Source organism: Penicillium cosmopolitanum (genome assembly GCF_028827165.1).
Source record: "Penicillium cosmopolitanum strain IBT 29677 chromosome Unknown utg000004l:1.0-4361866.0:1.0-4365735.0, whole genome shotgun sequence".
NCBI lineage: Eukaryota > Fungi > Ascomycota > Eurotiomycetes > Eurotiales > Aspergillaceae > Penicillium > Penicillium cosmopolitanum.
Genome location: NW_026622674.1, coordinates 2937361 through 2964696, shown reverse-complemented (window position 1 = coordinate 2964696; position 27336 = coordinate 2937361). Strand labels below are relative to the sequence as shown.

The following is a 27336-nucleotide window of genomic DNA, read 5'->3' as shown; positions in this document are numbered from 1 at the left end:
TGAGTCTTGTCAATTACAGAGCAATTCCTAGGCTATGGGAGAGAACAGGAGTTGGAATGATGTAGGGTCATCGAGAAGTACAGTGTTTGGCCCCAGACCATCTTCAATATTCTCCTATCTCATTTCTATCCTCTCAGCAATAGTCACCCTTTACCACTGTGTCCTTAGATAGGCGGTAATCTTATCTTTACTTTTTATATATGTAACTCTAGGGCTTACCTACTCTTTTTTGTCCAAGCTAAGTATCTAGACTTTAGTACTTTGCTCTTCAAGTAAAGCTATATCTTTCTGAGAGGCTCAGTTACGGGAGGTAAATCCCCATGAAGAGGATCAGAACAGCAATGTAGTAGCATTTTTCTAAAGAAGCAAGCGTAAAAAGAAAAAAGAACCTGAAGGGAAAAACCGGCAGGTGCCCTAATGGCACCCTATATCAATAGTGGATCATACGATGCCAGGTTCGTCGCAGCAACGTCCCCCCCCCCCGGTGTTCATCAATACATTCTATCAAATTCGTATTTTTTCGGGATTCCGTTAAACTTCTAGTTAAGAAAAAAGAGAAGAGATCCCCGATGTCTTAAATGGTTCTTTGTATGAGATGTGCCAAACAATACCTGCCATATCAAAAGCGAAAATCGACCCCTTTTTGTATTGATCGCCACGAAGATAGGATATGTTGCGAGACCGTAAGTCTTCAAATGATAGCGATGTCGCATTTTCGAAACATGTGCGAGGGCTTGGAAGCATCAACGAACGGGGAAGCTCGGAAGGTATTGTCCTATCAATGCACGTATAAATGTGAATTTTCCACAAAGGATCTTCTCTGTGAATACCAGGACCTAGATTAACCCATCTTGTCATAACAAGTGCAAGCCTGGAATCTATCCTGCGGAACTTAATCAAGGACACTGTATTGCACTTGGGACATGTATAGGAAAATGAATCTCTCTCTCCATTATACACAGACTCAATATCAGAGGCTTTACTCTCAAGTGAGGTATGTGAGCATATTTCATAGAGCTGAATAACATATGGCCTCGAATCAACTTGAATCTTTGAATCCTCCCATATGTCATAAAGCACAATATCCTGCATTCTTATATGAACCCCAAGTGGCTCAGGACATACTTGAGCTTCTATCGAGAAAAGTGTTCTGATAGGCTGATAGACCGGTAATGATTTAGGTTTTTGCCAAGGATGTCGGTATTCACGAACTTGTGTAAAAGCAAGAGAATCGGTGTTGATTCCAGAATGAGGGCCAAAACAGTATCTTCTCATCGCAAGTTTGATCTGGAGAAAGTGAAGCCGATTTCTCGAATGAGTAAATGTACTATGGGTTCTCATATTGATCGATGACCCTCTGATACACTCTGAATGCCAGTCATATCCCTTCCTAACACAGGGAAGTCGAGTAGGTTTGTTATAGGCTAATCCGCTGAGTCCGAAGCTCTCAGAGCCATCGTATCGATGGAGAATGTTGCAAATATCGCATGCGAAGTATTCTGGGTGATCTCTTTCCAGTCGGATGAAGATTGACAGCTTGGCATCCCTCCGAGTAGGAAATCGATAATATGTCCTGAAGAGGGTATGGATTCGATGGTTGCAGAGGCCAAGACAAGCAATATCGACGGGAGAAAGAAGATCACAGATTCGAATCAATAACTCTGAAGGGAGCCCGGTCATCTATCTACGCAGTGAGACTGATGGCCAGTTGCCTGGTGTGGGAAGCCGAGATAGGGCTTGCAGAAGTATTTCAAGAGTTCCATGGTGACTGTCGACAGATATTGGTAGTTGTAGTCGTGATAGCTGTGGATTGTACCAGGAAGTGAAGAAGAGCCAAGCGAGACATGATGTGACGTGGTAGATTGATCTGGTGCCAATCCAAACAATACTAGTAGTATAATATCTACTTTGGTGGAACCCATGGTACTGTTGAGAGGCCTTGGGCTTCAGGCCCTCAGCCCTCGGTCAATCCGCGCACCCAGGTCCTATTTATAGTAGATAGTAGATAGCTTCTCAGATCAGAGTTTTCGGTAGTATAGTCGAAGATGTCGATGGCCGTATCCAGCTTGATATTCCTGAGATATCTTGGGAAGCGACCCGGGTATATCATGTGATCCTAGGATGTCTCTAGGGCAGCCAAGGCGAGGGCACAGAAGGAAGGTTCTCGCTGTTGTTCCCAGAGTCGCTCCTTCCTTCTGTGCTCTGAAGGTGAGGCCGTCCACACAAGTATTTCTCATTCCTGCTTTTGGGCGTCCGTTCTCCAGCTTCAGAAAAAGTGACTATCAATGACTCCCTTTTCCTTCCTCGTCATTTGGACCCTCCTTTCCCAATGGTAAGTGAATTAACTTCAAGAACAGATGTACACGGATTCGGGATCGAATGTCGATTGGGAGCACACCTCGTCAGACGGCATGCATATCAACGCATCTACAGTGCAAATAGCCTTACTAATGTCCTAACGAGTAGTCCAGCATCGTTCAATTAAATCGTATTAAGCATATTAACGTACCCAGACATATCGTGAGTTACCGTGATTAGTTACTCGTTTAAACATTACGGAAAGCAACCGAGAGAAGAAAAAAAAGGCCCCCCTTCGCGCTCTTACAACGAATCAATCAACTTCACGACAAGAGGCAACAACTGAAAAAGAAGTCAGCAATGAGAGAATAAGCCGGTTATCGAAATAAATGGAAACTTACATCAGATGCGTCCTCGATCAAAGTCTCCGTCTCATTAACAAACTTCGGCGAGAGAAGTTCATTTGCGTTTCCGAGGAGATTTCCAACCTTGGCCAAGAGATCGGGAGTAATGACCGGCGCAACACCCGTGACCAGCGATCGAGTATCGTTCACGAACCTCGGGCTTAAGAGGGTGGTTCCGTTGCCCAAAAGATAGGAGACGTTATGCAGTAGCTCGGGAGTGATCATGGGTGAGATTCCATTTATCAACCCACCAGTCGTTTTCACGAACGATGGGGTCAGGAGGTCATTGGCATTGGTAAGAAGGCTGTTCACCTCCTTCAGGAGCTCAGGTGTTACAACAGGAGCCACAGTATTGATGAGACCCTTGGTTTCCCTCACGAATCCAGGGCTAAGCAGGCTATTACCGTTCTGGAGGAGGCTATTGACTTCCTTGAGAAGTTCAGGAGTGACGACAGGGGCAATTGTATTGATAAGACCCTTGGTTTCCTTGACAAAGCCTGGGCTAAGCAAGGTATTTCCATTCTGGAGAAGGCTGTTAACCTCCTTCAGAAGCTCAGGGGTCACAGCGGGAGCTACTGTGTTGATCAAGCCCTTAGTCTCCTTGACGAATTCGGGTGACAGGAGTGTGTTGCCGTTCTGGAGAAGGCTATTAACCTCCTTCAGAAGATCAGGTGTGACAGCAGGGGCGACAGTGTTAATAAGGCCCTTAGTCTCCTTGATAAAGCTGGGGGAGAGAAGGCTATTGCCGTTTTTGAGCAACGAGTTAACCTCCTTCAGAAGGTCGGGGGTCACCACAGGCGCCACAGTGTTGATCAGACCCTTGGTCTCCTTCACGAACTCGGGGCTCAACAGGTTATTTCCGTTTTCAAGCAAACCGTTGATTTCCTTGAACAGCTCCGGTGTAAGCACCGGGCCAACGGTGGTGATAAGACTCTTAGTCTCATGAACAAAGTCCTTAGTTAAGAGCTCGCTGGCATTGTCAAGCAAACCATTCAGTTTGTTGATCAGACTCTTGGTCAGAAGGCCAGAGGCAGTCTCGATTAGGATCTTAGTCTGATCTGTGGTCTTGTCATCAAGGAGGTAGGCAACATGGTGGAAGAATGATTCGATATCTCCAAGGAGAGTCGGTGCCAGAAGACCCTTAACACCCTCCAGGAAGCTCACGAAGTCCTTGAATGAATCAAGGAAAGTACCATCGAAGGAAAGCAGATGACCATCATCGTCACCATCCGCATGATCGCTATCAGCATAGCCGCCGCTGGTAGCAGAAGGCTCGGCGGATTGAGTAGCCGTGGCTGTTTTATCGGTAGCAGACTTTCCAGTGGTACTGCCAGTCATAATACTAGTAGCGCTACCAGATGCATGCGACGAATGCGAGGCTGTATCGGTTGAGTCTGCGGTCTGCGAGCTAGAACGTGTGGACGACGGCATGCTGCTTTCAACGTTCGACGGATCCTTCTTCGAGTCGGCCGAGTCGGCGGATTTCGTTGCCGTGTTCTGAGGGACATCCTCGCTCTTCTGTGATGGCAGAACAGAGCTAGGAGAAGGCGGATCGGCAACGAGAGCATCATCATCGTTCTTGTTACTGCTGGAATCGACCGCTGAGGCTGCCTGGTGAACTAACGGGGTCTCGGATGTGCTAGGAGCAGCATTTGCAGCCTTGGCAACGTTATTCTGAACAGGCGAAACGGACGTGGCATCCGGTCCGGCCTCGTTCGCACTAGGTTGGTTGGTAGGGCCAGCAAGAGCAGTGCCAGATAGCACGAGGGTCGAGATGAAAGCGGCAGAGAAACGCATCTTGGCTGCACACACACACGGCAGAGGAAGAAGACGATATGGAAGCGGTTGCCGGAGATTGTCGTTTACGAGAATCCGCCATCTCCCATGTCTGGGAGACCTCCTTTTATGCCATCAGCCGCTATTCCCCACGGATTCACTTCTTGGGGCAGGAATTGGATTAGGCCGAGGACGGTTGGTCTCCACATGTGAGCATTTCCAATCTTCAGACTCTTTAGATAGCTCTGATGTCAGTCCCCGGCCATACACTCGCACTCGCTAGCGGAGTAGTTCCCCTTTTTCGGCCCGTGTTAGATACCCATCGGTGGATATACTCTTGCGAGATCTCCAGATATTTGAGCGGGAACGAAAGCGAAAGGCTCCATCCAAGTCATGATTCTGATCTTGGCCAATGGGGCTGATGGACTAGCGAGGTTAGTGGCTTGGTCTTGCGGGGGAGGCTAATGGGAAAAACGGGAAGAATGCGACGTCAAGAGTTCGTCTGCCCTTCGTTTAAAGGGTTCAGGGTCCGGGGCTGCCCGTGCCCTTGCAGATCGGCACGGATAGCCATGTTCCTGGCTAATGAGAACGAACGGGTACCTGAAGACCCGTTCGCTTCCCTTGGGGTACGGTTTTAGTGGACTATGTGTGCTATTGGGATGCTGATCATTTACGAACTGGTGTTGACCAGCATTCCCGAATCGAGATCTGACCTTCTCGTCTAACCGATCAGATCTTTTACGAAGACGTCGGCGCTCAAAATAGGGCCGATGAGATGATCATTCACCGCGGCGTTGGCGAGTTTTTTATTCCTATCTTAGCCTACCAAGTTTGTTCCAACAACGATCTACACTGCCAGCATCATCATATGTTGATGATATTCTGGCATAGATGTTCTACTAGTACTAGTACCAGTTCCATGTCTTGTGAATTAGAAATAACGACCTATATACTAGAAAGCCAGCCTATTCGGAAATCGTTCTGCACTTAACCCTCCACACTTTCTTTGAATATAGAACTATAGTTTGCAATTTGAGTAACTCTCGGGTGGCTGCATAACACCCCACACGCGACAGGAGCGCCTCTGCAGGGGTCGCTTCCAAAATAGCGGGGCAGACTTGTCTCTCTGTGGACCCTTCGCTCCTCGCGAGCGTTGCTAGCGCGAGGATCGCCGCGGGGATTTTAAGGCCTCGGAGTTCGTTTAGAATCCGAGGGTTTTCTAAAGGGAAATTCATCGTAGTTTTAATGCGTGTTGGCACGCCAAGATATCATGGTTCAAGCTTTGGAATGGAGCAATTCGGCAGCCAACCCCTATATTCCCGCCTCCTTCACATTTCAATTTATCCTTTCGACGCTTTTAACCACAATCGAGTCTTCTGATGGCGTGCAGGGTAGATGTGATCTGGCCCTTCAACCGCAGTGCCTTGGAATTTGCACGTGGCGTGTGCAGGGGAGGGGGGGGGGGGCGCAATTGTGGTCATTTACTAGTATTTCATATGATAGATATTGCAGATTTGGTGATAACTTCGTTGTTGAAGGGGGTAGAGCCGAGCTCTTCCAATAATTTCCAGTCGCCAAGTTTTGGTGCACTACTTTATCGACCTGGGTTATCTTGTTTAGGATTAGGTTGAACTATGATTGATTTTTATCTATCAATTTTTTTTTCCATGCGAAAGAGCCTCCAACTCTTTCAAGGCATGTTTTATCTCGATGCGCATGGAAAAAAGAGCGTACTTGCTCCGGTTGGCGGGCGTTTTCAATCTCGGTAAATTATTTTGACACGCCAAGCATTTCACTCGATCAATCCATGGAAGAATCTTTAATTTCATATGAAGCTTTGCTGCTTTTAGAGTCCTTGTTTCTAAGTGGGACTTGTTGGGGGCCCGATACGAGGTGGTTTACCCCAGTTGGTCGGAGGGTTCGTTGTCTCGTAGTTATCTGCTCTGAGCGGGTCTTCGACTCGATGGAATATGACCGGTACAGTATTTGAAAATGTCCGAAGCTGATTAATTTGTTAGAATGAAATGAGTGCGAGGTCTGAGGTTGAGAGACACACCCTTTGTTTGACAATCTTCCAATGACCCCTGGGAATCGGCGAAGGCTTTGAACAATATACATGCAGTGATTGGAGACTATTACTCTGACCCCATATGTCCAATAAAGTCAGAATATGGAACTTTTGGGCATGGTCCATTCTCAGAATGCCATGGTGGATTTTCTGAAGCAGATTCTCGCTGATGAACTCGGTTATATCCATGTTTCGCATAACGAAATACGTTGGTGGCGTCTCATAGAGGTTGAGGGGTATTTTGTAGAGAACCTCAAGCGCTTCCGCAGTGATCTGTCTGTTGATCAGGAGAATGGTTGGCGTACGTCGCTCTATGTAAGGTCGTGGGTAGGAGCATACAGGACCGCGAGCACGGTCCATTTCGGCGGCGGCCAGAAGCTCTATTTGGCGATACCCACAGACATATTCATTCGGGTTTAGTGAGTAGGCGTAAATGATCAGACGAATCTCGGGCGGTAGGTCGAGGAAAGACGGCATTTTTGAAACTACCCGCGAAGAACAGTATGCGGTCTTCTGGCTTGCTGTTCATGGTCAGTTTGCCCCTCTTCGAGATGATTTCTCTCACAATTCCCGCAAGTTTTGCATTTGCTTTGCCGCGGGAAAGATCTTTATCCTTTCTAGCCAGTACTTCCCAATTTTGCGGACGAGATACACAGGGTAAACCTCACCGATTTCTGAGTATGCGGGTGAGAAGTCATGCTCGCGCGCATTGTTGCGGGGTTAAGCTTCCCCTCTCGAGAATAGCCGATGTCATCATTTTCAGCCTCGCCATCTGATTTCCAAATTCAATCCTGCTATATGACAAAACAATAAATACAGCAGTATGTCTTCTAGTGCGGCTACCGTCAAAACCGCGACTTCTTCGGCTCTGAATACCGAAAGGTCCGAGAACGGGGAGGTCAGAAGACTTCATCACATCCCACGCCCTGCCACTAAAGAGGCAGAGCGAACATGGCTACTAGGCCAAATGGCCGCCGCCTTTCGCATTTTTGCTAAGCTCGGATTTGCTGATGGGAGTAGTGGTCATATTAGCCTCCGAGGTATACCAACGAAGCCAGCCACTTTCAGTTTCTGCTAGTAGCTAACCTTGTAAGATCCCATTGATCCACAAACATTCTGGATCAATCCTTATGGGGTGCATTTTGCCCTTTTGAAGGTATCAGACATGGTACGTGTTGATGAGAATGGAAATCGTGTAGATGGCGCCGATAAACCGGTCAATGCTGCTGGTTTCATGATCCATTCGGCAATCCACCAAAAGCGACCTGATATACATGCTGCCTGTCATATGCATAGTCCTTACGGTAGAGCATGGAGCACATTTGGAAAGTCAATTGATATGATCAACCAAGGTATAATATCTATCCGATACATTTATTATCCAATTTCGGTACTGATTTCGAATTTCCGGTGAAGACTCCTGCATGTTCTACGACGATATTTCTGTATACCCAGCATTTGGTGGGGTTGTATTCGCTCAACAGGAGGGCCAACGTATCGCGGATTACCTTGGCCCAAAGAACAAAAATCTGATAATGCAAAATCACGGCCTACTCACTGCTGGTGATACAGTGGCTGAGGCAGCTGCATTTTTCATTGCACTCGAAAGAACCTGTCAGGCACAACTACTAGTGGAGGCATCAACTGCCCCGGGTTCAACTGGAGCTACCACGGGGGGTCTGAAGAAAACCCTTGTTGATCATGAAACCGCACTATACACCAAGAAGGGAACGGGTTCACCAGAAGCAATGTATATGCAATTCGAGCCTGAATATCAGCTTTTACTGAAGGAAAGTGGCGGTGAATTTCTAGAATAATTTGGGGGTTTTTTAGTATGCTAGGTATATGATAAAATCACATAAATGCTACTAGTGCCATTGGAATGGCTAGAGTGGCATGTGTTTCCTTCGGAGAATAATGTGCGACTTTCTCCTATCCATGTGGGCTCAGCCCGTTTCGCCATACATTTTCGTGGAGCATTTGTATCGCATCGGATTTTCACATACTTTATATCAAGATGAGACTCAATTTACTGAATCAATCCTTGGTGAATAATTCTATTGTGTCAATAAATGGCTACCCCGGTCTTTCAACGCTTTACTCCATTTTAGGGGAGCCCAGAATCGAGTCTTTAACTTCTCCCAGAATTCCACTTGCCCTGCAGGGTTCTATGTTTCTTTTTTTTGCAATCACACCCATAGTCCGCAGCTAGATCAATTATTGTTCCTTCTCACGGATACCAATCACACCAAATTGGTGCAGAAGTAAGCTTCAAAATATCTGGAGTATAGCTGTGGGTTTTTCTTTTAGGTACTGCGATTGAGCCACACTGTAGATATGCGTGTACATCTTTCAGAAAAGCAAGCACATGAGCTTTGGTATGGTAGTAATATCCTATAATTCTCGAATTTCACTGCCACGTGGTATAGTCTTACGGGAGCCAGGTTGGTCGCTGGAGTAAAGAACTGCGAGACGAATTTCTCTCTGGATGTATAGAAGTCGGATGCGTGCCGCCCAAACAAAAATTTTCGAAAACTAGGGGTTTGTCTTCGAGACTAATCATTCTTCTGTCGAAAACTCTAGTTCCTTCTCTAGCCTTTGTAAACACGTCTTCAACGAACATGGTGGAATAGTCATAGATACTAGTAGTAGCAGAAGTCCTCCAATTTCTTACTAAAATTATCATTTATATATATCCATAGCAATACTTTATCTGAGAATAAGATATAATTTTCCCCAACCATGAAATCCAATAGTACTAAGGTATCCGATTGAGACCGTCCGTAGAGCTAGGTCTCTCCAAATCATTTCGTATCAACAAAGGCTTCTTCAAGTTTGAACAATCGAATTATTAGTTGTTATTTGAAGACTGGCATCGGGGAAGTCCAATATCGGGTGAACAAACGAAGAAATCACCTCTTCACTGTACTGTCTCTAAATGCCCCCTCGTTTCCCTGATTCAAGATGCATTTCATTGAGATGTAAGACAATAGCCTTATATTTTTGGCATAACATTAATTATCTCCAAGGCTTCTAGTGGTAAGTGAAGGTCAAAAATCTTGCTAAGAAGAATGTAGCCCCATACATAGTGACATGGAGCTCTGTATAGTATGTATACAAACTTACCGTACCGATGGCAAATAGTAAAGCCGGTAATCATACTACTAGTACATCTGGATACCATGAGGCCACCCACACTGCCCACCATTCAACAATCAATCTATAAGTGGTTACTTTAAGACCACTCCGTCATTATGAGAAACTAGAGCTTCCCAGCCCCATCGATGTTTCAATCTTTCAGGATGTATACGTAAGTGTCTCTGATCAGACCGCTCAAGAGCACGGTTCTACGGTGTGGGCTGTGGATAACTAGGCATGGAAAAGAGGAAAGGCAAATGGTGGTAGAGTTGATTTCCATTGGCCTAATCGTGAGAATAAGCGCCGGTGTTGTAAAAATATCACAGCCCCCAAATCGGTCGCGAAAAGGCCTTCTTCCAAGGTGGAGAAGTTAGTTTGCGTCATTCTGTCGGAGTATATGCTTTTGTACATTCGTGTATTTTGGTGGTCCTAAATTTCAGCATCTTCGTGAGATTTTGTTTTTATTCTTGTTGGGAGTCACTATCTACACTAGATCTCCTCGACGTCGACTGTGTAGGTTGTTGTGTCGGTCGCGGTAAGTGATACACTCGTTCCGTGTCTGTTGACTATAACGCTCTGTTGTTACTTTTTCTCTCTCTTCCTTTCAAAGAGAGATAACGCCTCTGCCTAGATATTACCCTTCGGCTTCTGGAAACTGCCGAAATATCGGTTATAATAGTCATATTAGGCAGATGTAAATCGTTGGCAAGATCGTCGCCAGCATTATTGCAACCTGGAAATAAACAAGATTTTGCTAGACCATATGATCAATGTATCCAAATGGGGTATTACCGGAGTAGTCGATCGTAGAAGCATTAGTTTCATGGGTATCAGAGATCACATCACAAGACGTACTACCGCTAGTATACTACCAAGACCATTCCTTCATGGCCGAGAAGTAAATGACTAGTGCCGATTTCGGAACATTCACCCATGCATTTGCCCCTCAGTATCATTGCCCAGAAAAAGAAAATCGCTCACATGATTCGATTTTACAACCAATTTTCCTGGTGCATCTTGCACTTTGAAACTCATTGGGCGGCGGTCTACCGTGCAGTGGGTTTCAGGCGGTGGGGTGGTCGGCTTATGCCGTGTGTGGATTAGATACGAACGAAGATCGTACAGAAAATATTCGGTGAGCACACTTATTCAAGTTGAATGTCGGGATCGATGACTCAAAGAACGCCATGTGATATTTCGATATAGTTGCATGTTCGGCTCCGTCATGGGACAGGTTAGAGTAAAGCATTGCAAACTTGATCTGTATCGGCGGCGTAGGATCTACGGCAGCTCGGTTTCAAATCCACCATCATTGTCCAGAATTACTATGAGTCATAATGTCTTCTATAGAGAACTATTGGTATTCTGCAATGACGATTTCCAAGGCTAGTGGTACTATTCTAGAAATAGTTTGTGGGGGTTTCAGGGCAGTCCTATATTGGCTTTGTAAGTGATGGGGCACGATGAGTTTCGGATCTGCCGAGGCTTTTGTTTGATAGCCCTATTTTCTCCGGAAATTGACTGGGTCACAATGCAAGTTGGCCCACTGGCAGATTTTTAAGCGCTTAAATGTATAAGTTAAGCATATGTTTAATTAATTACTGTATGCTAGTAAATACTAGTTGACCCAATGTTTCGGCTCCGATGCCCAACGGTAGCATCAGCCACAGCCCCGCTGGTGGCAACGTGACCACGTGGCGCAGAGTGGCAGTGTTCCACACGTGGCTAGTGTATGTTTGTGGTTGTGGCTGTGGCGATGGCTGCTGTTCCTATTTTCGGAAACACATCAATACTCGTACTCGTAATTCTGCCATTCTGTTATTCGCCGCACTGACAAGGCAATCCCTATGAAAATTCTTGCCTTCCGTATGTCCGAAGTATGTACTCCGTACGGAGTACGGAATACGCTGATGACGGAATCTATCTACGGTATATTTATTTTTGTATATGCCCTGTATCAGTAGTGAATGATGCCGACCTCCGATTCCAACCGCTCCGTCCTGTCCACCCCCTTTTACATCTTGTAGACCACATGACCAAACTGATATGCCGCCAGGCTTCAGGGTTTGTGAGAATGGGCCAGTCATTGCACGAGGAGGGACCCGACACAGACTGAGAAGCACGATATAGGAAAGGGGCTACCTGTGAGATGAGATCACCTGGGAAAAGAAGGGCAAGGGCCGGGCTCTTCCTATTTCCAGAAACTGCATTGCACAAAGCAGCACGAAAAAACCGGTAATGATACTACTTCACTGCACAGTGTACTCCATACCTCCACGGGAGTGGGCGCCTCCTCAAAGTCTAGTGAAGGCGGACCGGCGAGGTTCAGCCCAATCGCAGATCGCAGCAGGGATCTCAGCTGCCCGCACATCGGCCGGACTCGGTAGCCACCGGCGAATCCGCGTGCTGAAGCGGCCCAAGACCAGCTGCCCCACGTCTGCTCGACCCTCCATCAGCTGAGGTCGTCCATGGTTGTGCTGGGCTAGCGTGGTCGACACATCCAAACAAAGACGGGAGTGGGCAAGAAAAAAAAGAGTCGGTACTCTCTCGCATCTAGCATCGCATCGAGTCACTTGCTTTTTCCCCCCCTTTCCTGCTGCAACCCTTTTCCCTCGATTGAGATTCCTGAAACCCAGTAGGAGTAGTCAAGGGGGTGAAGAAGGGGGTAGACTTTGGGGAACGTGGGATCTCATCTGTTGTGCGATAGCGTCGACGGGGACTGGGGCGAGTAGGGTTTGTGGAGTCGTTTAGCTGCATGAAGGCGTCTGAAGATTTCCAGACTGAACCGGCGAGATGGGACAGCTCTAGATTCATTCCGATCTCATAGAATTGAATGTACGGAGTCGCATGTCTGAGTCTATACGAAATGACGAAGGTGTTCCCCCTTGGCCCCCAGACGACACAACCTTGGAAGTTGACAGATCGAGAAGAGCGCAAGCCATCAAGGCCTCGCCCTCGAGATAATGGATAACTTGGGCATCATGCAGCGAGGCAAGGCCGGGCGACTCAAACAGGCAATTCGGAGGATTTGGCTGGCCCGCAGGTCAACTCGCAGCGCGGATCATCGGGGCTTAGCTTTTGCAGTTTGGGGCATGCTGCAGATGGCTCTGACCGAATGGACGTGCAACGCGCAGGCCGTGAGACTGGGAATCCAGTGCGATTCAAGGTTTTGATTGTTTCGAAACACGGCGGTTGTGGTTTCACGGTACCGAGCTGCAGAAGATAGAAGTAGTGGATGTGGATTAGCAGATCGGTGGATTGGATTAGTGGATGTAATGAATGCAGTGATCGTAGAACAAAGCTGGAATGGTCAGAAGCAGCTGTAACTGTGTACGAAGCAAATGTATAAATGCAACTGTGCACTGTTCACATCCAAGCCGAAGAGTATTGCCACCGGAGAGGCCGACTGTACGGGCTATACGATACGAAAACCGGCTCCATCAGGCTGCATATTCAATCCACCAGGGCCATTTAGTAACTACTAGTAGTGCTCGTAGTGGCCGATACCAAATACGGTTCCTACGTTACCCACCCCGGGTTTAGTCTGTTAGTTTCTTACTTCTACGGTGGAATGCCCTTCATGACTCTCCTTCCTCCCTCCCTTCACCTGTTATATCTAATTTCTTTCTATCGCGCATTCGCCCGCACAACTAATTTAGAATATCCTCTCTTTTCGATAACTCACATCTCTGATCTGAAAGGCCCAGTCAATCCGAATCTTCATCTGCTTAAGTGCGCAGCTGGGAAATATCACTTGTGTGGGCGAATGTCGCCTTTTACGATTTCTTCGATCTACATTCTTTTATAACAACAACCACACGCGTTCCTTTTTTTTATATTCTTTTTGCTTTTTCTTATCAACACATCATTTTTTTCTAACCAAGAATTGAACGCCGGACGTATCATTCATATCGCACAGAGTTCATAATGCCTACAGTCTTACTGCCCTCGTCGGCAGCTGCGTTTGCCCCGCGATCCTCGCCCAATGTCGTCCTCAACAGAAAGGTTGAGCCGTGGTTGACGGCGACTCTAAAGCGAGTCAACCGAGTCAAGCGTCCTTTGAATAATGTGACTCAACACACCCGCTGTCTTACCGAAACCCTGTCGTCGAGTAATGCCATCTGGACTCTATGCTCCATGATGTTCACCAAAGCCCCCGAGTCGGAACTGCGCAGGGACGACAACCCGCTGGTGGAAGGCCTGTTCAATTATCAGATGATTCATATGGAGGCCTATGTGGTACACGTCGACATGGTTTCCCGCAACGAAGTGGCATTCAAGCTGACACCGGAGACGATCGAAGCCCTGGTGGACTTTCATAAAGACATCTATTCGGTTGATGCGGCCGCCAACACATGGGACTGGTCGGGTAAACAGGCTCAGCTGAAGAAGCTAGAGGAGGAGTTCGTACAGGCCGCCAACAGGTTCGTCTACCGCGCCGACGCCGAAGCCCTGGAAGGTCTCGAGGAAGATGGAGCGGGCGAACTTCTATGTGGTCGCAGTGAGGATGCCCAAGCCGCGATATCAGCGCTTTTCGTGCCTCTATTGCCCCCACCTCCGCGGGTGGTGGATGTTCTCCGACCTGTGCCTCTGCTGCCCAGTTCGACAGGCCCGGAGACCTGGTGGCATCAGAATGCTCCTTACCCGTCTTCGCACGTCGAGTCGTGGAAGGTATTGCCGCCCAGCCCATCCCCGGTCAGCACGGGTGATATTAACCCGAATCTCTGGGCTAGTATTGGTTTCGGTGATGCCCAGTCTCAGCTGCCTTCGCCCACCCCATCTTACAGCCAACCTTTCACCACCGCGCCCTACCCATCCTACGACTGCATGGCCGCCACCTCTGCCGCCATTTCCACCCTTCCACTGCCCAGTATGCTTGTGCAACCCTGCAGCACGGCTGCTAACATGGGCGGCTTCGGTGGCTGGGACAACTTCGCCCCGCTGCAGTATGGCATGACCATCTAGCTCCCAGTGCGGAGTGGACTCGACGTCGACTCCTCCCAGCAAATGGAAATGGCTCCTCCACCACGTCCTCCAGTCACAGAACCAGACCCTTTTTGTCCCTGATGTGGATCGTCGGGTGACTAGGGTCTGTATGTTTCTCGTGTAACTGCAAGGCATCGACAACCACAATTACCAAAAAAAGATCCGACTTTGGCATTCTTGACGGCGTTCTTTTCGACTGTGCATCTGTGATACTCCACCTCGCCCATTGCATCGATATTCCCGGATAATTCTTGTGAACGGCATTCGCGTTTTCTTGGTTGTTTTCTTGATTGTTGATTTGATACGATACATGCTTTGTTTTATTCAGCCAGCGTCAGCGTTTCTTTTCTGTTTTCTACTTCTTGTCTGCGTTTTGCATCGAGAAGCGGCGGGTCGGCTCTTGTGTTCCTTTCTCTTTGTGTTTCATTTCCCACATATATGTCATGAAGACCAGGTCTGCCTCGCGGCACGGGATATGAATTTGGATGTGGAATGTCCATCGTTATGTCTTTCATTTCTTGAGGACGCGGTTCAGCAGTTGCACAAAGAGTGGGCTACTATACCGTGTCGACTGGTTTTGCCACGGTCTGCCCCCTTTTTTGTTGCTTCACCTCGCTGAGGACTCATCTCCTTCCGGTACAGGATATCGGACTGGTAAACACCCCTTCACTGGGTTGTTTTAGGAGATGGTCTACGCGGCTCGTGCGACTTCACTAACATTTGACATGTTTGGTCGAGTCACGCCCTTTTCTCGGCTTTGGAGTGACGATGATCACCTCGTGCGAAGAGAGTGTGCGCCATTCTCTCATCCGACCCGGTTGCACTATTTCGCTTGAAGCGAGCATCCGGGGGCGAGGAGTCGGGTAAGAAGTCACCTCGAGGTCTGTGACCTCTGTGTTCTTTTTCCCCCGTCTTCCCGCGACGATGGTTTGTATAGCACTACTCTCACAACGCGGGGGGAATTCATCAACATACCACCGTTGCCGATCTTTAGGTTCATCTCCTATACTCTTCGGGCTGGGTTTTTTATGACCCGGAGGAGCTCGGTCGTCGGGGGACTCTTTTCACTGGATGATGGAGTCTACATTCTTTGCGCCCCGACGTCGGGAATCGGATGCCGGATCTTTTCGTTCTTTTTTGTCTGCAGTCGAAGGGCTAGTCCCTTCGCGCTGGCTGTCTTATTCTCTTCTCCTGGCTTTTTGTCCATCTATTTATTAGCTTAGTCAACCTGTATGTATCTTTTAGGCTAGTCACTTAATAAGGTACATGCAACATAACAGACCAGTTAAGAAGTAGACAAGTATTACATTCTTCAATGAAGAACTTGAGAAGGGTCTTGTCATTTCTAAACTCGAAGGTATTAGAGATCCACAAATGAACATGAGTAGACTACTAGCAGTATCGACGCAATGATATTTCTACAGAGTCCTCTACTGCGCCTTTTGGGTCACTGCCGTCCGTGCCGATAAACTCCAGACGGACCACAATTGAATATGACTTTGATTTACAAGCAAAAATTGAGAAGTAGCTACTATGAATGTAATACAGAAGTAAAAATATAAATGAGATAAGAAAAAAAACAAAAGTGTAACTAGCCTGAATGCTCCACTATCCAATGACGTCAGCACCCCGGCCATACGAAACAAAGCAGGCTTCCACATTCAAACCCGTGATCAAGTGGCAATTATATCTGCCCTGAATTTCAGAAGATTGGACTGTTGATCTTCTGCGCTGATCAATTTGCTACACTTGGCCTTGTGGCGTGAGTGGTTCTCGCATCTTCGGTCGTAATCGAGCTTGTTCTCGCCGTTCCACCTCCGACTTCCGACTCCCCGCGTCTACTCCGCAATTCCCCTACAGCACTCAACCACCTCCTTCTGCTCGCATTATTTCCCTACAGCATTGTTACTTTTCTTTTGATATCGCCTCTCTTGTGAGATTTATCATTCAAACATTCATTGGTAAGATTTGTCAGCCAATTTACCGCTGTGGCGCAGCTAGTTCCGGCGTGAAACGGCGGGGCAAAGCAAAAGGCGTATCTGTTCTCCGTTGCTAACTTCTGCGGATGAACAGTCCACTGTCCTACGCTGACTACCCGATCTCCTGTTTGTGCTACAATCAGACAATCCAATCCGAGCCTCTCCAAAGCGCCCTCATGGCTACCCTCCATGATGCCCTTCAATGTCTCAAGCCAACATCCTGGGACGTAGTCCCCCAAACGCCCGACGAACTGCGACAATATGTGCGCGATATGTTCAAGAATAGCCGTCTAGTCGCCGAATCTCTTCCAGACCCTCCACCCCACGAAGATGGAAATGGAACCGGGGATCCCTCTAATACTACACATTCTGCCCGCGTCGTGCCGTCGGCCGCACGAGTCGGAGAGACAGATCCGGAGATTACCTCTTTGCAAAAGGAATGGGGTAAACCGCTTAAGATGGGTGGGCCAAAGGACAACCCTCTCGGCGTGACTGTGTGGAAATTATCCGCGAACGATGGAGGCGGTTCGTGGTTTGGGCGACGGAGTGTTCATGAAGGTCTTCCTTTTGCGCGATGGCAGGAGAAAATGTCGTCGGAATATGATGAAACGCTCAAGCTCAACCGCAAGAAGATTGAAAAGGGCCAAACGCCTGATGAATGTGTTCGCGGGATCGGGGCTGAGGAGAAGGTCGAATCCATTGAGGTTAAGGATGATGATGGATCTGTCCTCGGCCAGGTCACGGTCTATCATGTATCGGCTCAATTTCCTAAGCCTACTGCTCCGCGAGACTTTGTGGCTTTGATCATTACTTCGGAGGCTGGGTTGCGAGTTGGTGGGACGAAACAGCTGGGTCGGAGTTGGATGATGATTTCCAAGCCAGTTGACCACCCTGATGTGCCGCATAAAAACGGATATACCAGAGGCGAGTACGAATCAGTGGAACTCATTCGTGAGATTCCGCGAAAGAGCAACGATTCCAGTTCGACCAGCGATGGAGATGCTAAGAAATCGGACAAGGATGCGCCGGAGAATGACGAGGACGAACCGAACCCCGTTGAATGGATTATGGTCACTCGAAGTGATCCGGGTGGCAGCATTCCCCGATGGATGGTGGATAAGGGCACGCCTAGGAGTGTCGGTGCCGATGCTGCCAAATTCGTTGACTGGGCGAGCAAGGATGAAACCCCCGGGAAAAAGCCATCTGACAATTCGAGTCAGAAATCCCAAGATGCTACCAAGTCTGATGCCGATAGTGTCAATTCCGATGACTACCACTCATACTCAGACTCAAACTCGGAATCAGACTTCACCGACACCGACGCCCAGTCTCACCACGGCCTAATCGCAAGTGTCACTGGCTTGCTCAACACCGGTATTGAACGGTTTGCACCCCAATCAGTGCTAGAGTACATACCGCACCACCATCAGTTACCCCCCGACACGCCAATTGAGAATCAGATGTCTAGAGCGAGTACCAATGAAGCGCCAACATCGCATCCGAGACAGCCCAGCTCTACTGGTGATACCGGATCAACGAAGACTCGCGAGCCAGATCAAGGCTCTTTGTCATCAGTTCAGTCTGAAGGAAATATACCAGGACTCGAGCACAACAATCTGCCCCCAGCCGAACTCATAAAAATGACCAAAGCCGGCAAATTAAATCACCACGAGAAAGAACTCGCCAAGCTCGCCCTACGGAAGCGTGAAATTGACGCAAAGCTCGACACCATCCGCTCGAGACTAGACAAACTCCAACTTCCCTCACAAAGCAATCCCTCCACACCCTTGAAGGGCGCCTTCGATCTCGCAGATAGCAGTGATCAGAGCGGTATGCTCAAAAAGCCATCAGAGAAACGCTCCTCGACACCAGCCAGCTTCGCAACACAGAAAAGTCAGCAAGCGAGTAGCAGTGACGGACAGTCATCTTCGCAGACCAAGACGCCGCAAAACTCAGAGCCAGCGCTCCCTGTCCATAAGGCTGCGACGCAACTTTTCAGTGAGGAAGCTAAGCTGCTCAAACAGCTGCGCAAGGTTGAGGGGAGTCAGTTGAAGGTTGCGTCTAAGATTGAGGAGAGGCGGAAAAAGGAAGCGGATCGGGAAGAGAAGTCCAAGTCCAAGTCTGAGGAGAAGCACAAGAAGGAGACCGAAAAGTTTAGCTCTAAGTCTGAGGAAAAGCTGAAGAAGGAGGCGGAACGGGAGGAGAAATCAAAGTATAAGGCTCAGGCGGAGAGTCTTAAAGCTGAGGTTAAGGACCTGAAGAAGGAAATTTCCAAATTGCGGGACGACAGACAGAAATGGATTGATTTGGTTGCTTCGTTGCAGGCGGAGAATACGAAGTTGGCCGCAGCGTCTAGTCATGACTGAGTGAATGGGATTGGAAGGGGATGTCTTTTCGATTTGCCGACTGTTGGTAAATTTCATGTTGAGCGAATATCTTTGTCTGGCTGGGCGTCGGTGGATTTGCGTTTGGGCTATCTTTTTTTACTGGTACATTACGCCTACCTTTACAAATACGTCTCATTTCTTTTGAAGTGAATCAAATGGATCTAGCATTGATGATAGAAGGCTTAGTGAATATGTCTTTCCAAATAAACTAGGTAACGACGGAGCTGAATTCTCAATTGATGCCACATGCTCCTAGATGAGAGTATGCCATTGTGGATCGTATCTCAGACGCTTGTGAAGACTCATAGATTCTCTCGATCTTGGCGCATGTCCCACAATCCAGGACCGAACAAGCGAGTAGTCCGTTAGTTCACCAAGTGAATGGCCAAACAGACCGTTCCAATAGGTTCCGTAGTCGATTTTTCTGCAGCGGGAGTGGGCAGAAAGAACCATCTCGGCCACAAACAAGCAATCGCACTGTCTTCAAATCAACTTTTCGGTCCCGTATAATATTCTCTGAGTGGCCGAGTCCATAGCCAATCATATAACCGCGTTTGATGCTGAGTGTAGGGCAAGCGTTTGCTGAGGGTTCGCCGAGTCGCGAGCTCTTCGTTCCAGACATATCCAATTCATTTGATCCAACTCAATTCTCCAAGCTCCATGTCGCGCTATCAGCGCCAATTTATGCCTTGCCTTGCCAGGTGGGTATCATGTCTCTCATTGTCGCAGGCAATGAACGCGTAAAGGTCAAAACGCCGTAATCGAGCCGCCATCTCTATTCCTCCGATATGAAAAAGAAAGTGGAGTATTTCGCAAGAGTGCGATGGTCTTCACCACCAAATATTGCTCGAATCTCTTATTCCTGAGTCTAGAATCGTAAACGAGAAAGCGTTAGCGAACACAGTCTTGCCTGTCTCCCTCTCCCAAGTATCGCTCTACACATACCTCTGGAGGGTTTCCAGCTCCCCGAACCATTTTCTCAAGCATCATTGTCCGAACCTTCTCCTTTGGTTCACCCATACCAACAGACATGTATGACAGCAGCGGGTTGTGGCCGACGTAGGAAGAATAGCTATCGCGAAGGATGTTGGAGGTCCACTCGTACTTGGTGGTGTCGGCGTGACCGGTACCGATGTAACGGGCCTGGAGAGCCTCGAGGTTCTGGAGGGTGCGCAGCTTGTCGGCCATTGTACGGGATATGAGGTGGTATGTTTGGGGAGAAGTGTAGAAGTGTCGTGAAGTGAAGTCGCAGGTGTTCGTCGAAGCCGCGGCGGAATCGAAAGAATGAGGATGGGTCACGTGGTTCCCTATAAAAATCACGATTTGACCGCTCCGTTTCGTCCGAACGCAAAGAATATTATTTATCATCGTTTATAACAAGCTGTCTGTTTCTCTTAAATACAGGGGCATGAGATGTCCAAGTTCGAGGATCCGGTGCCATTGTCGTCGCGCATAGCATCGCTGGTCCATGCGCATTTTGATGCGCTACCTACGCGCAGTAAACCATCTATTTTTCCCGATGGATCAAGGGAGTGGATTCCTATGACTGGCATTGTGATTGTAGCTGGTATGTACTTTTGGTGTCTCTAGAATCTATTATTATAGATGGTTTCATCGGTACTTATTCGTTAAATAGGAGAAAATACATCATCCGAGAGTCTGCACTGCATTACAATCACGTATGTCTTTGTGATAACTTACCACCGCATGCTATTTGATGGACTGTTTTTATCTTAGGAAGATTCTTTATGGCTAACAGGTCAATAGGAGCGGGGCCAAATGTCTTTCAGCCTCTCACATCCCACACTGTCGAGGGCTCGTCCTGCACGATTGCCATGCAGAGATCCTTGCCATTCGAGCATTCAACCACTGGCTTCTAACAGAATGCCACGCTCTGCTGGCGGAAGAAAGAACAGCTGAAGAAAATGCGGACTCTGTGTGTGAAAATAGACCCACGTCGCCCTTTATCCGCAGAAGGGAAGGCAAATATCACGACAAAAATGCGTCAATAAAATGGCCACCATTCGAGCTTCAACCCGACATCAAAATATACATGTACTGCACCTGTGCACCCTGCGGCGACGCAAGCATGGAACTCTGCATGGCCTCGCAGGAAGACGCAACACCATGGGAGGTAATGCAAGAGCAGGCATCCAACACAGAAGAGTCCGAGGGGAAAATGCTAGACGGTCGAGCCCATTTCTCTCTTCTTGGTGTCGTCCGTCGAAAGCCCGCACGAATGGATGCTGAATCTACGCGCAGCAAATCCTGCTCGGACAAACTTGCCCTGCGGCAGGTCTCTTCATTACTCTCGTGCGAAACAAGCAGTCTCGTCGCTCCTACCGAGAGTGCATACCTAGCTGGCCTGATCCTTCCAGAGGATGAAATCAGTCGATCTGGATGTGAGCGATCCTTTGGCGAGAATGGTCGAATGAAAGCTCTAGCCGGAAGGTCTTGGTCCGGCAGCTCAGCAGTAGGAGATACAGCTGGATATCGATTTCGTCCGTTCCAGGTCCTCTCCGTGCCTGTCGAGCAAATAGAGTCACAATGGCGTTTTTCCAAGATAAAGAGAGACGACTCATCTTTATCAGCAGATGGATCAGAGGAATCCAAATCAGCGGTTGTGTCTAAGAAAAATAGACCCAGCAACGTTAGTGCAATATGGACAGCAGCGCCGTCTTATTCTCACACTTGCGCTGCATTGGCGGATACAGGCAGCAAATCTTTGCCCGCTTTGAACAAGACGAAGACTGGATTGTATGAAAATGTCATCAATGGGGTGAAGCAAGGGAATCGTGCTACTACTCCTCTTGCGAGAGGAGCCTCTTCGCTTTCTCGTGCTAAGCTCTGGGGCCTGGTTCGCAATGTCATCCAGCCGAGCGCATGCCATGGTCCTCCAAGCCCTTTGCAGGAGGAACTATCTAGGTCAGAAGTGGACCGTGTTGACCATGGTTCTCTGAGTGTATTGCAACGGCATGTGGTACAGTCGACTACTTATGATGAATTCAAACGAGCAATCGTCAGCTCAACAGACCCCAACCAGGTTCGTGCGGATGCCATGAACGACGCAAAGGCGGTTCTCAAGGGTTGGGTAGCGAACTCGGGTGATGAAAACTGGGGGTTGGACGTTCTAATTGACCCTCAGAAGAGGAAGCGTTGAATAAAAATATCTCAGAATAATATTAAAAACTAGTAACAGTAGTCACACATAATTAGCCTACATCAGGCATTCAATGTGGAAATAGAAGTGTGCGATCGTTTCCCATTATCGTTGCACTATTTTCAAACCAAAGCAAGCAAATATTGTACAGCTAAACTTTTCGATTAGGGGAGGCTTCAGCCTCCGTAAAGAATGCATGCTTGTGTTGGGTTAAGCATTGCACTTTTATCATTTCAACTTCCCTCTGGGATACCAATGACTCATATCACACTAGTAGATTCCAGGAATGATACGGCTGCGAACCATTGAAGTGTAACGGGCCCAGTCCTTGCCGTACTTCCTGTGGCATTTCTCCTCATCGCGCATCTCACGGTGGATTAGAAGAACACCGAAGTAGAGCATGTAGAAGTAGGTGAGGATCATACCCCAACCACGAGACTCGGGCGTCTGCACGGCCTGCTTCTGCAGTTCCCCGGTAGATGCGCTGATGGTCTCGATAATGGTGTAGCCAGCAATGCCAGTAGGTAGGCAGTACGCCCACGACATGGTCCAATCACCGAGGTAGTTGATGTGGCGAGCCAGACCCCACCAGCCGGAGGTCATCAACTTGGATCCGCTGGCAGTCTCAATGAACTTGATGTGCTTGACACGAGGGTCATTCGGATCGGCGCGGAATCGGTTCTTCTGGTTATTGGCGCCACGGAAAATGGAGTACCCAATGGCGGTGACACCCAGCACGAGGGCCATTCCACTCCAGCCAAGCTCCATGGGGAAAACGGAAAGGTAACGGGTCTGCACGTTGTAGATGTGGGGAACCCAGACAAGGTCGCCAAAGGATAGCATGAAGCCGAATCCATCCATGATGCAGTCCATTGTGGTCATGATAGCGGGTTCCATGTACAGGGCATCCAAGACATAAAATCCTTGGAAAGCAGTGACCAAGAGAATGGAGTCGGTCACGTAGCCGTAGGTGCGGTACTGGTGGGCGACATTGGAGAGGTTCAGAATGGTCCATCCGAGCAGGCCGGGTCGCATCTCCATGAAGATCTTGATATCGATGGTGCGCGACTCCTCGCTCACAAATGGAATGGGGAGGCAAATGCGGGGATTCAGCTCACGGCCGATGAAGAAGTCGTACAGGGGATTTCCAGTGTGGCCACCCGGGGCGAGTTGTCGAAGCTCCGGGTTAGCGCTGCCGGGCTGCGGAACTGAGAAGCTACGAATGTAGACGAAAACGGCGACTGTCGAGGCGATCAAGAGATTGGCCGTGATGACCTGCAGGTAGTTGTCCCACAGGAAGGTCCAAACAACGAAGTCGGCTCCATACATGTAGGTACCTGTCGCAAGACCGGATAGGATGATCATAGCCGTAGGGAATGCTATTAAACCAATCATTTGTTAGCAATCTTCTTCAGATCTCTGAGTGAGAGACACAATTCGAGCTCGATCTTACCATTGAACTTGTACTTGAGCTTTCCCCCACATGCCAGCTCGACACCCTCGGCCACCTGGCCAGGCAGGAAGACCTGCAGGAAGAGACTGAAGGCATAGTAGCTCAGGGTCCATAGAGTCACCTCGGTATCATAGAACCCCGCAACACCCTCCTCAGGCCAGCCAACTTCGCGTTTCAATTGATCGAGGGACAGGGTGGATGGGCTCAACAACGAAGGCGCGGGGCAGCCTGAGATATCATTGCAGACAAAGAAAAAGATATAGGTCAGAACAGGAAGACCAAAGATGATTCCGAAAGCACCGAGACTAGAAGAACAATCAGTAAGAAGTCCCTTTGGGGCGCAATGGGGTAGGAGGGCAAAACATACGGTCCACCAAATTCATAGCCCCGTTTCTCCGGCACGGGCTGGACGGGGATCTTGGACTTCGATTTTGGAGCCATTGTTGGAGGCAAAGCACGGAACAATTCAATTGAGGTGCTGATGAATCCCCCGACAAGTATTGGCTGAGGGAAAGGGTTTTAAGTCGAATGGAAGCCTTCCAATAGAACTGCGTACGATGTCGGATGGGAAGCTCCCGTTCTCCGCAGGCGCGTCCGCGGGCCCCGTGAACATCGGGATGACATAAGCAGGCTTCATACACGTTGGAGAACACCTGACACCTTGTCACCTGACACTGTCGAGACGACTACAGCGGACTCAATCCATGCCATTCGTGTACCTGAAACACCTGGTCCATTTACACATCATATCTCAGAGAGCTGGTCTCCTTTCCCCTTTACAGACATTCATTTTTCCCCTCCCTTCTTTCTTTCCGATTCAGTCATGAAGTTACCCTCCACTCATTACTCCCTCCTCCTGCTGTCCTCTATCCTCGGCTTATCCAGCGCGTCCGCCTCCTCTCACCTTGACGATGACTCTCCTTGCGTTGCTCGCTCACCAACCAGCGGTCTCTATTACGATTTGAATGCTATCTCACTAGCGCCACCCGAATTGAAGAATGGCAAGAAGGTTGATCGGGAAGCTCGGGATGAAAGCTGGCATGCCAGGGGACACGACTACCCCGCAAACTTCACAATCAACGTCTGCGCGCCAGTTCTAGAAAATGTGACGGATGTCGTAGGAGTAGATTCTGCGAAGTGGCAGAATGTCAGTGCTTTCTACGAGCAGGCTGGAAAGATATACTCGATAGGGTAAGATGTTGATCTGAGCTCATTGGAGCTCCAAACTGAATAAATCCAGTGTCGCGAAGCTAACCATCTATGCGCTTTGATAGAGAACAAGCTTCTGAGCCCTTCTTCCGTGGTCGCAAGCTCGTCCTCAATTATACCAACGGTTCCCCGTGTCCCGGTGATTGGAACACCGCCAGCGCCAATACTTCCATCCGAACCAAGTCTACCATAATGTCCTTCCTCTGCGATCGTGATGCGCTACCGAACCAGGCCACGGCATCCTTTGTTGGGACTATGGACTCATGCTCCTACTACTTTGAGATTCGAAGCTCTGCGGCGTGCGGCGGGATTGCTGTAGATCCCAACTCCGGCGGGCTGGGACCCGGTGGAGTTTTCGGTGTCATGTAAGCTCTTGCCTTCGTCCCTACGTCTATGCTCCTTTTCAATGCGACCCATACTGATTGATCTATCGCAGCATGCTCATTGCCGTAGCTGCCTACTTCATTGGTGGCTGTGCGTATCAACGAACTGTCATGCACCAGCGCGGTTGGCGCCAGTGCCCGAACTTCAGCCTCTGGGCCGGAATGTTCGATTTTGTTAAAGTGAGTTTACTAGCGTTACTAGCATTTGCGTCATGCAGGCCTCGCCGAAGATCCAGGTTTGGCAATTTGGATCCGCATAAAGGACTCCCGACTTCGCGGTTGGATTAAGGTTTATTCCAGCTGGCCTGGAATTCGAACCTCATCCAGGAAACATTTTCATTCTGTCTCTGTCGCAATTTGTTTCTCTGTCTCCACGATCTTGTTGACCCCAGTGTGTACATTCCTTTTCATGATCGGCTCGGTATTCTCATGATTTCATGTATATCTGCATCGTCAATTTGGATCTGCTTGATAGACCTGCCCTTGGAAAGCTCTTTTTCCCTACTGGAATTTTACACACTAGGCGGGGAATATATAACATCCTTGGACCTACTACAATGTCCTACTTGGCGTGATTTATTAGTCAGGGATCTATACTATCTGGCTATCATTTATTTGAAAGAATGATTTGCTGACGACATCTCTTGCTACAGGATATGTTCGTCATTCTCTTCTCGTCTCTGGGTAGCTGCTTCCGCTTCGGACGGTCAAACAGAGGCTACCAACGCGCCGGTCACAGTGATGACGCTCGCGGTGGTCTCTTTGGTGCAATTGGTGGTCGAGGTGGGAGAGCGGGCTCCGGTGGGCGGGGTGATGTCGATGCCGAGAACCGGCTGATCGATCAGCTGGATGAGACGTGGGATGATTAGAAATTATATCTATCTCCGGTTGCTTTGTTATCTGGCAGACTAGTTTTGCGCCTGTCGGCAGAGTCTCGTTGTAGAAATTGAATTCATAGCCTTTCAATTCTCCAAGAAAATCTAAAGCTTGCAGCCTCTAGTTTTCCAAGGATACCCGAAGTCCACCTTACTATCTTCTCGTACTAGAACACTGTGGTTCCAACTTGAAGGTTGCAAATCTATGGATGTACTACTACTAATACTACTAGTAGTAGCATTGTGACTTCAAAGTTATGTACTAGTGACCGTATCCATGTTGGAACATGAACCCTCCAGGCTTACTACTAGTACTAGTAGGTAGCCCTGGGGGTCCTTGCCCAGATAGATGGTCATGGTCATGCCCAGGTGGCGATCCATGGATATATATAATTCACACACCCCGGGGCCATGATACTACTAGCACTTGAAGATTCCGTAACAGTACTAGAGGGATTGATTTGGAGCAGACGCTTACTATTCGCGTATGCTAACAATATTCACACAGAATTATCCATCATGTATGGAATACCAAAGCGAGAACTTTGATGTTTAAGGTTGTTCTTTGGCGCTCGAACCTCCAGATATCAACTCCACTTTACTTGGACATGTTGATGGATCATATATCCTCAATTTTGATGACCCACATCAACTAGCATCATTGGTCTAGTGGTAGAATTCGTCGTTGCCATCGACGAGGCCCGTGTTCGATTCACGGATGATGCACAAGACTTTCTTTTTGCTTGGCTATCGTGTTGATAAAACGCAATGCGACACCTTTTCTTTTTTTCTCTTTTCTTTTTTTGTGCTTGCCTAAGGGTAGACTGCTCTTTATAGAGATAGAACCTTGGAACGTGTTTCAGGCAGATTAGAATAGCATTACTTTAAACTTAGAGGTATTATATAAGAGGGGATATGTTCTTGCTTTGATTAGTGGTTTTTAATAGCTTTCCTCCTGTAGATTATGAGAGCTATTTTTTCATCAGAGAGCAAATGTCTCATATAGCCAAAGCTTGAAGTGATCCACATCAACCAGCATCATTGGTCTAGTGGTAGAATTCGTCGTTGCCATCGACGAGGCCCGTGTTCGATTCACGGATGATGCACAAGACTTTCTTTTTGCCTCCAGACATCATTTGCTGGATGGGTTTCCCTTTTTGAATGACTGCATTGTCCGACGCAGGTTTATTCAATAGATTTCCACGGGCGTGAGAGGCATT

At 48.3% G+C, this 27336-nt stretch overlaps 9 protein-coding genes across 9 annotated transcripts; 5 read left to right on the top strand and 4 right to left on the bottom strand.

Moving 5' to 3' along the window:
- Positions 1–2601: 2601 nt before the first annotated feature.
- Positions 2602–4499, bottom strand: N7509_002503 (uncharacterized protein; the record flags this gene model as incomplete). Its single annotated transcript, XM_056627140.1, has 2 exons — positions 2602–2640; positions 2700–4499. 2 exons carry the CDS (start codon positions 4497–4499, stop codon positions 2602–2604), a joined length of 1839 nt encoding a protein of 612 aa, XP_056492935.1.
- A 1840-nt stretch (positions 4500–6339) lies between these two features.
- On the bottom strand, positions 6340–7023 carry N7509_002502 (uncharacterized protein; the record flags this gene model as incomplete). Its single annotated transcript, XM_056627139.1, has 2 exons — positions 6340–6480; positions 6535–7023. The coding sequence occupies 2 exons, from the start codon at positions 7021–7023 to the stop codon at positions 6340–6342; spliced, it is 630 nt and encodes a 209-aa protein (XP_056492934.1).
- Positions 7024–7369: 346 nt separating this feature from the next.
- Positions 7370–8363, top strand: N7509_002501 (uncharacterized protein; the record flags this gene model as incomplete). The annotated part of the gene is made up of 3 exons (XM_056627138.1): positions 7370–7586; positions 7641–7898; positions 7963–8363. 3 exons carry the CDS (start codon positions 7370–7372, stop codon positions 8361–8363), a joined length of 876 nt encoding a protein of 291 aa, XP_056492933.1.
- A 5248-nt stretch (positions 8364–13611) lies between these two features.
- Positions 13612–14649, top strand: N7509_002500 (uncharacterized protein; the record flags this gene model as incomplete). Its single annotated transcript, XM_056627137.1, has 1 exon — positions 13612–14649. The coding sequence occupies one exon, from the start codon at positions 13612–13614 to the stop codon at positions 14647–14649; it is 1038 nt and encodes a 345-aa protein (XP_056492932.1).
- Positions 14650–16825: 2176 nt separating this feature from the next.
- Positions 16826–19015, top strand: N7509_002499 (uncharacterized protein; the record flags this gene model as incomplete). Its single annotated transcript, XM_056627136.1, has 1 exon — positions 16826–19015. One exon carries the CDS (start codon positions 16826–16828, stop codon positions 19013–19015), a length of 2190 nt encoding a protein of 729 aa, XP_056492931.1.
- Positions 19016–19892: 877 nt separating this feature from the next.
- N7509_002498 (splicing factor 3B subunit 5 family protein) lies at positions 19893–20224 on the bottom strand (the record flags this gene model as incomplete). The annotated part of the gene is made up of 2 exons (XM_056627135.1): positions 19893–19904; positions 19982–20224. 2 exons carry the CDS (start codon positions 20222–20224, stop codon positions 19893–19895), a joined length of 255 nt encoding a protein of 84 aa, XP_056492930.1.
- A 225-nt stretch (positions 20225–20449) lies between these two features.
- N7509_002497 (tRNA-specific adenosine deaminase) lies at positions 20450–22196 on the top strand (the record flags this gene model as incomplete). Its single annotated transcript, XM_056627134.1, has 3 exons — positions 20450–20603; positions 20673–20715; positions 20804–22196. The coding sequence occupies 3 exons, from the start codon at positions 20450–20452 to the stop codon at positions 22194–22196; spliced, it is 1590 nt and encodes a 529-aa protein (XP_056492929.1).
- Positions 22197–22466: 270 nt separating this feature from the next.
- erg24B (uncharacterized protein) lies at positions 22467–24090 on the bottom strand (the record flags this gene model as incomplete). The annotated part of the gene is made up of 3 exons (XM_056627133.1): positions 22467–23575; positions 23650–23954; positions 24017–24090. 3 exons carry the CDS (start codon positions 24088–24090, stop codon positions 22467–22469), a joined length of 1488 nt encoding a protein of 495 aa, XP_056492928.1.
- A 382-nt stretch (positions 24091–24472) lies between these two features.
- Positions 24473–26110, top strand: N7509_002495 (uncharacterized protein; the record flags this gene model as incomplete). The annotated part of the gene is made up of 4 exons (XM_056627132.1): positions 24473–24840; positions 24924–25223; positions 25295–25421; positions 25895–26110. 4 exons carry the CDS (start codon positions 24473–24475, stop codon positions 26108–26110), a joined length of 1011 nt encoding a protein of 336 aa, XP_056492927.1.
- Positions 26111–27336: the final 1226 nt, after the last annotated feature.